Genomic DNA, 16,593 nt, shown 5'->3' on the forward strand with positions numbered 1-16,593 from the left:
AAACTAGAAATAGAAGTGAACTTCCTTACTGTGTTAAAGAGCAATATGAACATCTTCTTTCCTGGTGCTGAGATTGGAACAAGCGCGAATCTGCTGTACCACATTTTATGGATGCTCCCGGCCAGCAATAAGGGATCTAAATAATGCAGACTTGGTACTCAGTGGCTTTTGTCGAGTGGCAGTTCAACAAGACAAGTGGGCACTGCCAGTGTGCAGAACGGTGGACTGTCATTTCTACTGTAGTCTCTAAGTTAAAGTAGCAATAGAGTAAAGGGACAGGGACCGCTCCCTCTCAATGGGAGAAGTGTCGGAGAATTTCTCACCACAAATCTGCCACAGGTTCTTCCATGTGAGGCACTGTATATTTTTCACAGTATCACTTGAGCTCTCAAGTTAGTTGAGGATAATTTGCTTCCTTGAGGTCTTCTTTGGCAGTGCTTTATGGTTTTTCTTGTGCATGTTGCTATAGAGAATGTTGGGGTAAGATTCACTCTTTTCTAACTTACAGCCAAAGTGGGTTTTTTTTTGTTTGTTTATTTTGCTTTTTTTTTTTTCTCTTGGCCTAATTGCACATAGATATATATCTTCCTTTATTTTAAGGGAAATATGTTCCTCAAATATATTTCATGTACATATTTTTATTCATTTATCATATATTTAGATATAGTAAATAAATACTCAGAGTTTTAACAAAATTTTATTTATTGCACATATATATATACAAACGTTTAAATATACATAAAATATATGCATTTCTATATGTGTGCATATAGATATATAACCCCAAACTTTTAACTTATCTTTTAAACTTCTATATCATTTCATTATATTTTCTCAAATGCCTTCTTCCCATGTTTTTCACAAATCTCTTTTTAGGCTTCTTGTAATGTGGCAATATTTTTGTTTATCTTCTTTAGCTTATTTATATATTCCTTGAGTTCTTTTTTTGTGGCGAGAGGATGGAGATTGTACTGTCCTTAATTTGTTTTGTCTGTAATTTTCCCCTGCTTTGGACATGTAGTCTTAAGTTGGCAGTATTCCTTTCCTCTTGATTACCAGTATATTTGCAGATATCTCATGCTGCTGCTGCTGCTGGCTCTCCTTCTCCTCTCCCTCCACCTCCCTTCCCCTCTCCCTCCACCTCCTTCCCCTCTCCCATTGGGACTTATCTTGAATAGGTGTGATGAAGATTTCTTTATTGACTAGCAAAGGAGTCAGGTGACAGTTTGAAGTGTGATCTCATTTTTGTTTCTGCCTGAGGTTGTAAGCTTTTTCTAGATGAGCTGAGAGCTTTTCTGGCTTATGGGGATGCCAAGCATGTCTAATTTTGGATGCAATCCTTTAGATAGGCCATGTAGATCAATACCGTTTCTGTCCCACCTTACTTTACCAAGAACTTTCTCTGTAAGGATGGTGTATCAAGATGGTAAATAAAATGTAGATTTCCTCTGGGGCTGATATTTCCATTCCAAGCAACAGGGCATTGGGTTTGCTCCTCAAGGTGAACCTGTTTTGGAAAATCCATACTCTACTCACTCTGTCTTATCCTCACAATGATTCATTATGGGGTTTTGTATATAGTCAGTTCCTACTTTCTTTGATATTTTGAGTTGGTTTCAGAGTAAATAGATGAAAGAAAACATGAAAAGATGCTTTATTTCAAATATCTAGCTAGAAGTTAGGTTGCAGCATTTGCATATTAAGTAACAGATTAATTTGCAGTGTTGTAGCATATGAATTTGACAAATTTAAAACTATTTTCAATATAAATTCTACACATCATTTCTGTTGTAAATACCATATGAATAATTTTATTAAGAGTTTCAATTTAAACGTTTTCGTTTATTGCTTATTTTCTTTTTCAGTTTACCCTAACATCTCAATTTCCTTCTACTTTTCAGATGCAGCAACTGTTCCATGAAAATTATGAACACAATCGAAAAGGTTATATCCAAGACCTTCACAATAGCAAAATCCATGCAGCCATAACACTTCATCCAAACAAAAGACCCGCCTACCAATACAGGCTTCATAATTACATGCTCAGCCGCAAAATTTCTGAACTTCGCTACCGCACCATCCAGCTCCACCGGGAGAGCGCTCTGATGAGCAAGCTCAGTAACAGCGAAGTGAGCAAAGAAGACCAGCAGCTGGGAGTGATGCCTTCTTTCAACCACTTCCAGCCTCGAGAGAGAGATGAAGTGATAGAATGGGAGTTCCTGACCGGAAAGCTCCTTTACTCGGCATCTGAGAACCAGCCTCCTCGACAAAACATCAACAGCATTCTGAGAACAGCACTGGATGACACTGTCCTGCAGGTGATGGAGATGATCAATGAGAATGCCAAGAGTAGAGGACGGCTCATTGACTTCAAGGAAATTCAGTACGGCTACCGCAGGGTTGATCCCATGCATGGGGTGGAGTACATTTTGGATTTACTCCTTTTATACAAAAGACACAAGGGGAGGAAACTGACTGTGCCAGTAAGACGTCATGCCTATCTCCAGCAGCTGTTCAGCAAGCCTTTCTTTAGAGAAATTGAAGAGCTGGATGTCAACACTCTTGTAGAGAGCATTAACAGTGACACGCAGTCATTCTCCTTTATATCTAATTCTTTAAAGATACTCTCTTCTTTTCAAGGTGCCAAAGAAATGGGAGGGCACAGTGAAAAGAAAATACACATTCTTGTTCCTCTCATTGGAAGGTATGACATTTTTTTGCGATTCATGGAGAACTTTGAAAACACTTGTCTTATCCCAAAGCAGAATGTAAAGCTGGTCATCATCCTTTTCAGTAAGGATTCTGGCCAAGATTCCTCCAAGCATATTGAGCTGATACAGGAATATCAAAACAAGTACCCTAAAGCAGAAATGACCCTGATCCCCATGAAGGGGGAGTTTTCCAGAGGTCTTGGTCTTGAAATGGGATCTTCCCAGTTTGACAATGATACTTTGCTGCTATTTTGTGATGTTGACTTGATCTTCAGAGGAGACTTTCTCCAACGATGTAGAGACAATACAATTCAGGGACAACAGGTGTATTACCCCATCATCTTTAGCCAGTATGACCCAAAGGTAACCTACGGGGGAAATCCTCCTCCTGATGATGACTTTGCCTTCTCAAAGAAGACTGGATTTTGGAGAGACTATGGATATGGAATTACCTGTATTTATAAAAGTGATCTTCTGGGTGCAGGTGGATTTGATACCTCAATACAAGGCTGGGGACTGGAAGATGTAGATCTCTACAATAAAGTTATTCTATCTGGCTTAAGGCCCTTCAGAAGTCAAGAAGTAGGAGTGGTGCATATTTTCCATCCGGTTCATTGTGACCCTAACTTGGACCCTAAGCAGTATAAGATGTGCTTAGGATCCAAGGCAAGTACTTTCGCCTCAACCATGCAACTGGCCGAACTGTGGTTGGAAAAACACTTGGGTGTCAGGTACAATCGAACTCTCTCCTGACAGTCCAGGCAACACATTTTGCCTTTTTAAAGGGGAGTTTACCTCATTGTTGGTTGTTGTTATTTTTATTTTATTATTATTTTTATTATTATAATTATTATTGTTATAATTTTATTTTGTTGTCCTGGTCTTAAACTACTCTTGGTTGTCTTCCAAAGGGTGTTTGTTGACCTCAAACAAGAAGAGTCTGCAGTTCACTGATATTTCAGATTTCTACTGAAGTCAATGTGTGTATTACTTTTGTATATCGTTATTTGAGATTGAGTTAAATCGTGGCAATCAAATGACTTTTGAAGCTCATTCATCACGAGAGACAGCTTAGAAGAATGTTCTCTTGGGGCTTAAAGATGCAATATCGACTTTTCTTTTGTTTGTCAAATTCAATGTGATACGAATATTTACTGGTGAAAGGTACCACAAAAGTGCTTTATGCTTCCTTGAGGAAGGGACTCTGTAACATAAACTTGAGTTTTGTAATTTATACAAGGACTTAAATATATAGACAATAATTTTCTTCATCTTTAGAATTTTTAAAGTAAATGAACACTTATGATTGTATGTTTATTTTTTAAAAAAAGTTTTAAAAATTGAGGAGTTTTGTTCCACAAGCAACCGGTACTGGCTACCCTGGTCTTATGACAATTATGTGCTCCTCACAACTGTCTGCTATAAATGCGAATGAACTTTATTTTCTCAAGGAAATATGATTTAATTAAATATTCATGTACATTTTAGAAGCTTTATGAAACAATGTCCTTCATTTGCTGGCAAGAAGATAAACTATGACAGAACCTGGTTATTTATAATAAAACACAGGTATAACAGTATTCTTTTTCAAAAACACTGAACAATGTGTGTTGTTTCCTTTTAGTCATATTTGATGTATTTACTGGTCATAGTCACCAACACGTGCTTGCTACACAGGCTGGAAAAGTTAATAAGAGACACGGGCGTGCTATTTGTATCATCAGGCTTTAAGATCTAGCCTTCATCAGTGATGAAAATGAGCCGTTTTATATTTAGTCATTTACAGTCCAGGGTAAGTATTCTTCCTCAGTCTCAGCTTCATGATCACACGGAAGCACAAACAGGTCAGAAATGGTCTTTAATATGGGTTGGAAGATGACGCAAAGATACAAAGACAAATGGGGGAAATTGTGAATATAAAATTAGTTTTATGACTGTAATATTGCAGTTTGTGGAACACAGGGAAATATCATTTAATTTCATATATCGTTCTTCTTTAAAACTGACTCATTGGTGCCCAGTTTGTGAAAAAAATATAATCTTATTCAAGAAATGTAAGAAAAAAGTGAAAATCTGTACAAGAAGATCTTAGGAGGGCGTATTTTTAAAATTTCATTTTGTAAATAGGGAATGCCTTTGCATAGTTCCCAAATCAAACACAAATTTTAAATATCTGTAGCTGTCAGTCTCACTCCCTCTTCCCCCACACCTGTCCTCAGTCCCACGTAATCGCCATTGTAAGTGTCTGTATGTCTGTGTGCATGGCTTTCTAATGTTTCATAAGCAGAAAAGACATTAGTTTTTCACATTTTGTACACACAGTTCTACCCTTTGGTTTTCTTTTATAACATAAGAACACTAAAATTTGCATCAAAACTGATTTGAAGGCTGTGTTAAGTTGTTATCATTATTTGGAACTGATTGCCAGGAGGCCGTCTAGCATTTGCCTTAGTACTGAGTTCCTTACATGGTAACAATCTCGTTTAGTGAAGACATTTTGGATCAGCAACACCATGGGAGCGCTAGGGCACGGGATTGGTCCCCGGCCAGGTACAGGGGGTTAAGGATCTGATGTTGCCACAGCTGCGGCTTAGTTAATGGCTGTGGCTCAGCTCTGATCCCTGGCCCAGGAGTACCACATGCTGTAGGGCAGCCAAAAATAAAAATAATGGTAATAATAATATTGCTTAATATTGTGGCAAGTATCATCCATGGAACTTTCTTTGACTAAAAACATATAATCTTCATAATGTTAAGATTCATTGGAAAGGAATTAATGGCACTTTAGATGGTAAAAATCTTGACAAGGCCAACAGTTCAGACTTGATCTCTGCTCTCATGTTGTCTCTGGCCTTCAGTCTAATAGCTTATTTTCCTACTTTATGTTTCTTAGCTCCTTTGCAAGTTGTATTTTGCTGACAGTAAATATATTAACATTCAATAAAGATAGTCATTGGGGAAGATCTATTACTAAATAATAGTCATTAATGATTTTATTGATGGAGAAAAGACATCAGGGTCTGTTCTTTAACTTAAACGACTGAAATAAAAAAAAAAAAAAAAGGCGTTCCTGTCGTGGCGCAGTGGTTAACGAATCCGACTAGGAACCATGAGGTTGCGGGTTCGGTCCCTGCCCTTGCTCAGTGGGTTAACGATCCGGCATTGCCGTGAGCTGTGGTGTAGGTTGCAGACGCGGCTCGGATCCCGCGTTGCTGTGGCTCTGGCATAGGCCGGTGGCTACAGCTCCGATTCACCCCCTGGCCTGGGAACCTCCATATGCCGCGGGAGCGGCCCAAGAAATAGCAACAACAACAACAACAAAAGACAAAAAAAAAAAAAAAAAAAAAAAAAGAAATAACAGAGTTTTAGGGAGGGATAAAGGCAAAGGCCTTGTTTAAACCACTTCAAGTCTTAGAGTCACGAGGCACCTGTCTGGGGATGAAGTGGCATTCTGCATTATACTGATGAAATTTTGCTGATGAAACAAGGGGGGGAATGCAGAGATCTCACTTGAACTGAATTACACACATGGACATTATACTGAAATTACGTAAGTGCATTTAAATGCTATTTTATAATTTTGAATTAAGCTTTCCTATGATTTTTTTTTAGGTACTTCAGTATTTTTTGACTGAAAATTTATTGGAATGATACTAGTAAAACAGAGTTTTCCCATTCATATAGGAGCTATTATTTCAAATTCCATGGTTAAAAGGCAGCACAATGTGAAGGCAGCCTCAAGCACAATGGAATTACATTACTGGCACTACCTTATTTGGACAGCTCTGGATGTTCTACTTAAATGTCAGCTCAGTTCCATCAATTTCAGCATCCTCTTACTGGTCATCTTCTGTTCACTCAGCACAACACTATGCATTTTGCTTATAGTGTCCTTTTATTTTTTAATTTTTATTTATTTATTGTCTTCTTGCCTTTTCTAGGGCCACTCCTGCGGCATATGGAGGTTCCCAGGCTAGGGGTCTAATCGGAGCTATAGCCACCAGCCTACGCCAGAGCCACAGCAAGGCGGGATCCATGCTGCGTCTGCAACCTACACCACAGCTCATGGCAACTCTGGATCCTTAACCCACTAAGCAAGGCCAGAGATCAAACCCGCAACCTCATGGTTCCTAGTCAGATTTGTTAACCACCGAGCCACGACGGGAACTCTGCTTATAGTGTCCTTTTAAATGTAATCCCCACAAAAACTCTCAGAATATTGAAACTATTTTCTTCATTCAATAGACATGGCAACTGAGGCCATGAGTGATGTGGTAACTTGTCCTGGATTCACACAGTTGGCACACTGTAAAGTTAAGGTTTACGTTGATTGCTGTCTGAAGTGGAAGCACCTGTCTTTCCACTCTAACCCATGGCTTCTCAGTTGTTGGGATGTGGGGACAGTGGGGGAGCAAAGGTCCAGCTGATGCCATAGCCATGTTGGATCCATCATTCAGCTTGTTTCTGCTCTGTGCTTGCTCTAGACAGAGATAAATTTGCTGATCTTTTGCTCCATTAGAGTCTCTTCAGGCTTTAAATCTAGCCTTCCCCCACGTTGCCAGCTCCCTCTGAGTAGCACCGTGTTGGGAAGGGTATCTTTTGTCTACCTGCTCCCTAGTCATTGGACCTTAGCCAGCAGGGGAAAAAAATGTTCCGAATTCCTGCTGCCAGCAGCAGCCCTTCTGTGTGGGCTCAGCCAGCTGAGTACAGAGCTGTCTTCCATGAGCACCACTATATAATGGCCTATTTCTGTCACTTTCCCCTTACAGACTTAGCATGATGCAGCTTTGTCAGAGCTGCAGTTGTTCTGAGAGCCAAGCCCTTTGTACCTTATTTAATAGATGGAAACTTCTGGAATGAAACACCCAACCATGTGCACTGATAGTCCACCCAAGAGAGTAAATGCTCACCGAAAGGTAAGTTATAAGGTCCCTCTGTGTTTAACCTAAGAAAGCTGGAGCCTGGCTCTAGTCAGCAGCCCCATGAGTGGGCCAGGTTGGTTTTACACGGTTGCATTTTCAGATTAACCCAGGCAATTCCTTCTTCCAGGAGCAGACTCCAGAATGTGAGGCCCCTTTTTAACAGGATGAATTGCCCTGATGAGAGGCCTGTAGTGCAGCCAGGCCTGTGGAGCCCTCACCTAGGATTGCCTTGTCCTTTAGGCAATAGCCTAAGGTAGCCTTGGACCTCAAAGGTGACCTTGATGTCTCTTCCTTTCCTCTTTTCACTGCATAGAAAATATGTTTCACCAGGGAAAATATGTGTAGGTTGATCTGGCTGTAATGATGGGATTTGCTTGGGGGGATGAGGGCATAAGTGCACTTTACCTTATGTGGTCAAGCTGCCTTTCCTTCCCTACCACCTGCCGCCTTATCGAGGCTCTGTATCTCTGGTCCTGCAGGTGATAGAAACTGAGCATGCCTTACCACAGGGACCCCTCTGTCTAAGAGGGGCCTGCAAGTGATCTGGGGTATTGTCCACATCAACTCCCATTTGTGCCTAAATGTTGATAGCCTATCTCTTCAGAGTTGTCTGCAATTATGGATATTCCTGGGCAAAGTAGTGTCCTGAGAGATAATAAAGGAATCTATTATCAGTTCTTAGTGCTGCTGACTGGCCTAGCTTCCTCATCTGCAATTTTATTAGCATCCTAATTATTGTCCAATATACAGGAGGGGTAGTCTGTCTGTGCTGAAGTCACAATGCTCCTAAACCTTCCGTTTTCGAGCAGTAGCAGCAGTAGAGGCAGGATGGGGGCCCAGAAAATGCCAGTGGGCTCTGCCTCCGTGCCCCACAGCCTCACTCAGGCACCAGTCACGCTGCCAACATTGGCTCAACAGATGGTGAGTTGATGAGACATGAGCCGTAATTCATGCCCCCAGGTGGTGATTCATTCACATCTGCAGCAGGCAGCAAACCACCTGGCACCGGCACAAAGATGCCAGGATATTCTAGTGTTGTCTTCCAGTTGACATCCAATTGCCTACTTCCTTCTTCCTGTCTCACGTCAGAAGCTGCCAACATCCGTGCCATATGTGGAATCCTATTCCATGCAGGATTTTATTTCAATACAATTCCGTCAGTATGTATTCATTAGTCCATGGGTTGGTAGAAAAGCTGAGGTTGGTGAGTTTTGATTATCCATCGTGCACTGGTGTGCATTCTCGCTCTTCTATGACCACCCAAACCGCAGTCTTTATTTACAGAATCAGTTCTGAAGGAATCAGTAAGTATACGATTCTAAGAACAAGTCTTTATTTAAATTGGACCTACTATAAAAAGAAAGACTTCAGGAGGAAAAGAAAGAAGCTTTTTATTTTTTTTCCCCCTAGAGTAGTTGCTCTTACTGGTAACGTTAACCAATTAGCAAATATTTATGGAGAACTTGCTAAGGGACAATGCTCTCAAGTAAAAACTCTAAGACTGACAATATGCATTTCCTGAAAGCAAACCTCTCGCTACTATCAGGATTCTTCCCGAGGGGCTGTTCTCCATCTCCTTCTCAGTTCTGCCCTAAGTCCTATCTCCTAAATTCCCACAAACATCACATTTTGACATTATATCCAAGTAGGGAGAAGTGTGTGTAGATGCCAAGCAGAAGCTGAGATTGGAGCTGAATTTCAGATGAGGAACTATGACTCTGCCTTGGTTCTTGCATCTTGATTCTGACATTGTGTTCAACTTGACATCAGTCAAAAATAACTTGGGCCGAAAGTTCATCTAAAAATGAACATTCATACCACGCCTTTAGGGTTACTAACTTTCTGTATCTAATCTACAAAATATTCTGTCACCACAATCAGCTGCAAGTTAATTTTTTCCTCCTGTATCCACCAAAGTGGCTCCAATACTTATCTGTACAAGGAACACATTTCATAGGTGATAAATACAATTTTAATTGAAAGCATAATAATAAGAAAATGGGGGAGCAGTGGGGGCTGTGCATTGTGTGTCCTTGCATTATTCCTTGTCACTTGCCTCCTAGTTTTCATGCCATTCTAATATGCCGATGACTCGCTTTTTGTTTTGTTTTCTTCCTTTTGACTACCAGTGGATTCTTAGGAGTCTTCTGTACCTAAGAACTATTTGCCACAAGCTATCTAATGTTTAGACTACAAGTTTTTAGTACTGGTTTTGAGACGTTACTGTTGTATAAATCATGAGCTTGAAGGCTGAAGTGAACCTGATTTTCAACTCTTTTCATTAGCAACTCCACTCTATTTAAAGGATGCTGGAGTTATTTCTCCTTCTTGTTAGCCAACTGGAATCCCAAGGGCATGGATCTTATGCTGCCTCTTGAGTGCTTATGCTAGAAACTGAAAGCAGAGAAGTTTGAAACTCTTGGATCCCCTCCAAGTGCTTCCAACTTCGCAATTAATCTGTTCAACATTAAATTCAGGCACATACTTTAAGGGAAAAAGCATTGCATCAAAATATTTACTGAATTCATTATTTAGTCATTTAAAAGAAAGAAGATTTCATGAATAAAAATGTATATCCTTAGAAATCATTTTGTCTTTGCATATATTGTATACTATTTTTTTCTGGGAGTTCCCATCATGGCTCAGAGGAAACAAATCTGGCTAGTTTCCATGAAGATGCAGGTTCGATCCCTGGCCTCGTTCAGTGGGTTAAGGATCCAGCATTGCTGTGAGCTGTGCTGTAAGTCTCAGACGAGGCTCAGATCCCACGTTGCTGTGGCTGTGGTGTAGGCCGGCAGCTGTAGCTCCAATTTGACCCCTAGCCTGGGAATCTCCATGTGCCACAGGTGTGGCCCTAAAAAGACAAAAAAATAAAAAATATATTTTATTTCTGGTAAGACATTATTATATGGAGGTAATAATATCAAATAATGGTATGATTTATACAGTTATTACTATGTTTTCCCCCAAATCAATAATGTTTACTTTTTCACAGTCTACCTAAACCCAGCAGAATTCTTTTTAAAAGGCTCCAAGCTCAGAAAGGGCTCAGAAGGCAAAGAACCATTATTGCTGTCAATCATTTGACTTTTCTTTTACACTTGCCCCTGAGGCAAAATGCAGTTGATTTAGGGAAAGTTTTCTCCATCTCCAAATGTTTCTCCCATTTTTTCACTTCTTGTAGGAAGCTGTTTTATTAAGGAAGGGGAAATGGCAACATGATTTGTTTGTTATTTGACTCCACATTTTATCAGCAAAACAGCTCTTGTTCACTAAGCGCTTGCTTCCTCTGAACGGTTATAAGGGAAACCATCAACTCTGAGCGTCACCAACTCTAAAGCAGGTACCACTGTCAGGATTCTATAGGTGAGCAAAGTGAATTTCCCTCTCTCTTTCCTCCCCACTGTTCCTTCGCATAACAAACATATGCTAATGCCTTATCTGAGACGATATACCAAGTAACATCTCTTTCTCTTCAATGTTCTTTTTTTTTTTTTTTTTTTGTCTTTTTGTCTTTTTTAGGGGCTGCATCCACAGCATATGGAGGTTTACCAGGTAGGGGTTGAATCAGAGCTATAGCTGCCAGCCTACACCACAGCCACAGCAAGGCCGGATCCAAGCCACGTCTGTGACCTACACCACTGCTCACGGCAACGCCAGATCCCTAACCCACTGAGCAAGATCAGGGATGGAACCCGCGTCCTCTTGGATACTAGTCGGGTTTATTAACCCCTGAGCCACAACGGGAACCCCAAACCACTGCCTCCATAGGAACAATCTCTACCAAAAGACTGGGTTCTCCATAATACTAAAATTTATGTTTTCAAAACATCTTAAAGAATTAGTTTATGGAAAAGAGAGTCACAGATAGTGGGACAAGTATCTTGAAAAAAGACTTTAAAACTCCACAGAATGCAGTTTTGGAATGAACTCATATAATTTTATATATGCTTTTAAAATGCCTAATTCACTGAACTTCGTCAATAAATGTATCAGACATATTAAGATGTATGCTTCATAGTTTTCACTCTAATAGCTCACAGATACTCTTAATCGTATAATTATTATTTCACGAAATAATTTTTGACTGTGAATCATTTGGGAAACTGTCAGTCGTTTATGAAACAATAGATATTCTGGGACAATCCATGACAGTTTATTTTTGGTGAAAAAATTCCTGTTGTGAGTCAGTCGCAGGTATAATTTCTCTGGGCATTCTCAGAAAAGGAATTTTGAGTTTTAAATTTCTTTATGAAAAGTTAGCTGCAACGGAAATTGAAAGCCTTTTAGAGAAAAGTGCATGAAATGACCCTCTCTTGTGCATTTGTGTATATTTCTGTATTTGCTTTGTTCTTTTCCTCTTTGATACTGGTACCTCTTTCTTTAGAAGGAACTCGTTCCTGTGTGAGAACCTCTAACCTGCAGTTCATTATTCCTCCTGTTCTCGTTGGCAAAACAGCTGAATTCATTTTTCATTCTAGTTGATTTCTTCAGCATCTTCAGAAGCTGTAATAGTATATTACATATTTAAAAATTCTTTCAATGGATATTTAATAACATGTTTTATTAATCATTAGGGTTCTTTTTGAAAAAGTCTATTTTATCTTAAAAATAGATCAAAGATGCATAGTGCCAACCTCTTTTTGCAGTCCGTTGAAGCCAAGTGTTGTTTTTCAGAAAGTAATTTAAAAAACTGTAAATTGCTTTAGAAATTACCAAATTCATCGTTTTTGGTGTGTTTTTAATAGAAGTATAGTTGATTTCCAATGTTGTATGAGTTTCTGGCATACAGCAAAATGATTCAGCTGTATGTATATATACACATTGTTCTTTTTCAGATTCTTTCGTAGGTTGTTACGAGATAATTGAATATAGTTCTCTGTGCCATACGATATCTCTAGTTGTTGTTTATCTATTATATATAAAGTAGTATGTATCTGTTAATCTCAGGTTCCTAATTAACCCCCTCCCCAGCCTTTTCCACTTTGTTTTCTGTCTTTTTTTTTTTTTTTTTTTTTTTTTTTTTTGGTCTTTTTGCCTTTTCGAGGACCGCTCCTACGGTATATGGAGGTTCCCAGGCTAGGGGTCTAATCGGAGCTATAGCCACCAGCCTATACCACAGCCACAGCAACACAGGATCCGAGCCACGTCTGCGACCTACACCGCAGCTCACGGCAACGCCAGATCCTTAAGCCACAGAGCAAGGCCAGGGATCGAACCCGCAACCTCATGGTTCCTAGTCAGATTCGTTAACCACTGCACCACGACGGGAACTCTGAGTCTATTTTTGTTTTATAAATAAGTTCATATATATCCTTTTTTTTAGATTTGACATGTCATATCAAATAATATTTGACATATTTTAATCCAACAATTTAAACTTTGCAGTTGCATGTGTACTTTTGCAACTAAACTAGAAAAGTAGTAAATGAAGATAGCATCTTTTAGGTAATTAATTTAAAAAGCGACTAGCCACAGCTAATGAATAATAGCTAATCGATATGTCATATCCAACACACAAGTATGTATAAATGAAAGAGGCTGAATTATGCAAAAGGAAAATTGTTTGATGTATGTCTTTCACCTTGACATTTGCCAGCTCCAGACCAGCTCTCTCTTCTTTGCCGTGAGCTTTATAGTTACCAAACAGCCCAGAAAATTCCAGTCTGCGTCCCCAAAGTGATGAAGGTACTGAAAGAAATTCCTCTTCTTCTTACTCCTTTCCAGCCTCCACGCAGATCATTTTTCTTCTATCATGACAACATGTCTTCATGATGGACATATTAAATATGGTTAGATTACAGGTTATTTTATATTAGCTTCATCATCGCATTGAATCTATGAGATTTGAGACTGGTCTCTAGTCACATACAAACGGTTTTAGGACCAACTATTTCTACAATTTGCCTCCATTAAAGTTTACTGATCACTACGTAATACAAGGCACTGTGCCAAGATTGTGAAGTTGGCAAAACCTGCGCCCCATCCCCAAAAATCTCATCCATTTCATGTAAGTGAGAGAAGTAATTTTCCATTTCACTGGTGACCATCTCTGCTCTTGCACTCAAATTCTGGTAATGCACAGAGTTTGGGGTCTAGCTAAAATTATTTATGCAATTCTATTTTAAAAACTAAATGCTAAATTTTAATTTTTAGTGACATTTCCAACGAATAGCAGCCTTTATTAAAACAACTTATTTTTCAAGAATTACAGAAGAAGAGGAATGATAGAAATGACTAGGTGGACTTGGGAAGTTCCAAACCCTAACCAACATAGCTTTCACCACAGATATGGGAAATTTTACTCGATAGGTCCCTGTCCTGTTAAGTTTTTATAGCTGTATTTGCTTTGTCCTGACAGAAGACATCATGAGGTTTCTGGCTTAAGGAAGAGACAGACTCTACTTACAGAACATCTTGCATTGGTTTCCAGTATCCCAGCCTCCTACCAGGTGAGGCCATACATGCCAGATATACCTGGTGGATGGAGAGTGGGGGTCAGTATCACAGGAGAGGAACTCCAAAATTAATGAATCTCGAGCTTTCATAGGTTACCTGGTATAGTTGCCCATCTTCCCCTCAGAAGGGGGAGAGAAGTTCTCTCTGAAGAGAGGATGGGCGAGGACTCTAGAACCATCATCCTTGTAAGCTAAATAAATGGTGCCACTGAAGATAAATCTGTAAGCCTCTCTCTGAGGTACCTAAATTGAACTTCTAGCCTGTGCTTGCCATTCATACAGCATATGGAACTTACCAGGGCCAGCCACCAACACGGATCTGAGCTGCATCTGCAACCTGTGCTGCACCTTGCAGCAACACTGGATTAACCCACTGAGCAAGGCGAGGGACAGAACCTGCATCCTCCCAGAGGAGCCTTAACATCAGGTCCTTAACCCACTGAGCTACGAGGGTACCTCCCATGAATAAACTTTTTATTTATTTATTTATTTTGCTTTTTATAGCCGCACCCACAGCGTATGGAAGTTTCCAGGCTAGGGGTTGAAATGGAGCTGTAGCTGCTGGCCTGCTACACACACAGCAATGCCAGATCCGAGCTGTGTCTGCGACCTACACCACAGCTCACGGCAACACCAGATCCAGATCCTTAACCCAGTGAGCAAGGCCAGGGATCGAACCTGTGTCCTCATGGATATTAATCAGGATTGTTAATGCTGAGCCACAAAGGGAACTCCTTTTCCTTTTTTTTTTTTTTAAAAAAAATACTATATGTAGTTGATTTACAATGTTCTGTCAATTTCTGCTGTACAGCAAAGTGACTCAATCATACATATATATGTACATTCTTTTTCTCACATTATCTTCCATCATGTTCCATCAAAGGGATTAGACAAAGTTCCCTCTGCTATATAGCAGGATCTCATTGCTTATCCACTCCAAATACAATAGTTTGCATCTACTAAGCCCAAACTCCCAGTCCATCCCAGTCCCTCTACTGCTCCCCTTGGCAGCCCCAAGTCTGTTCTCCACATCCATGAGTTTGTTTCTTTTCTGTAGATAGGTTCATCTATGCCATATGTTAGATTACAGGTATAAGTGATGTCATATGGTATCTATCTTTCCCTTTCTGACTTACTCACTTAGTATGAGAGTCTCTAGTTCTATCCATGTTGCTGCAAATGGCATTGCTTTTCCTTTTTTATGGATGAGTACATGTACCATTGTGTACATGTACCACATCTTCTTAATCCATTCATCTGTGGATGAACATTTAGGTTTTTTCCATGTTTTGGCTATTGTGAATAGTGCTGCGATGAACATATGGGTGCGTGTATCTTTTTCAATGAAAGTTTTGTCGGGATATATACTTAGGAGTGGGATTGCTGGATCATACGGTAGTTCTATATGTAGTTTTCTGAAGTACTTCAGTACTGTTTTCCACAGTGTTTGTATCACTTTACATTCTCACCAATAGTGTAGGAGGGTTCCTTTCTCTCCACCCCCTCTCCAGAATTTGTAAATTGTAGATTTACTCATGATGGCCATTCTGACCGGTGTGAAGTGATACCTCATTGTAGTTTCGATTTGCACTTCTCTAATAATTAGTGATGCTGAGCATTTTTTCATGTGCCTATTGGCCATCTGTATGTCTTCTTTGGAGAAATGTCTATTCAGGTCTTTTGCCCATTTTTCAATTGGGTCATTGGGTTTTTTTGCTGTTTAGTTGCATAAGTTGTTTATATATTTTGGAGATTAAGCTCTAATTGGTTGCATCATTTGAAACTACTTTCTCCAATTCAGTAGTTTGTCTTTTTTTTTTTTTTTATGGTTTCCTTTGCTGTGCAAAAGCTTGTCAGTTTGATTAGGTCCCATCATTTTATTTTTGTTTTTATTTCTCTTGATTTGGGAGACTGACCTAAGAAAACATTTGTATGTTTAATGTCAGAGAATGTTTTGCCTCTGTTCTCTTCTAGGAGTTTGATGATGTCTTATGTTTAGGTCTTTAAGCCATTTTGAGTTTATTTTTCTGCATGGTGTGAGGGTGTGTTCTAGTTTCATTGATTCATACGCAGCTGTCCAGTTTTCCCAGCACCACTTGCTGAAGGGACTGTCTTTTCCCATTTTATATTCATGCATCCTTTGTCAAAGATTAATTGACCATAGGTGTCTGGATTTATTTCTGCTTCTCTATTTTGTTCCATTGATCTGTATGTCTGTTTTGGTACCAGTACCATACTGTCTTGATTACTTTAGCTTTGTAATATTGCCTGAAGTCTGGGAGAGTTATGCTTCTTGCTTGGTTTTTGTTCCTCAGAATTGCTTTGGCAATTCTGGGTCTTTTATACACTTTTAACCCAGGTTGCTAGCACTGTTGGCCCAGAAATCTCTGACCATGAAGAGATACGAAAATACTCATGGGACATTGACTCATGTAACTCCACTGTACTCCTTCTAAAGACCAGCTCTTAGTGATTTGACAGTATATGTCTTGCTGTGGTAGT

At 39.6% G+C, this 16,593-nt stretch overlaps 1 protein-coding gene across 2 annotated transcripts in view; it reads left to right on the forward strand.

The window, feature by feature from the left end:
• Positions 1–4,307, forward strand: part of CHSY3 (chondroitin sulfate synthase 3) — a 335,981-nt gene extending 331,674 nt beyond the window's left edge. For both annotated transcript variants that reach the window (XM_085014517.1, XM_021084739.2), the window contains exon 3: positions 1,902–4,307. In XM_085014517.1, the coding sequence (XP_084870643.1) occupies positions 1,902–3,464 (1,563 nt within the window). In that variant the 3' untranslated portion in view covers positions 3,465–4,307. The remainder of the gene's footprint in view (positions 1–1,901) is intronic.
• Positions 4,308–16,593: the final 12,286 nt, after the last annotated feature.

Source organism: Sus scrofa, chromosome 2, assembly GCF_054392235.1.
Source record: "Sus scrofa isolate SSC_HxYL_T2T_F1_AM1 chromosome 2, Sscrofa_HxYL_maternal_Yorkshire_Landrace_v2.0, whole genome shotgun sequence".
NCBI classification, from domain to species: Eukaryota; Metazoa; Chordata; class Mammalia; order Artiodactyla; family Suidae; genus Sus; species Sus scrofa.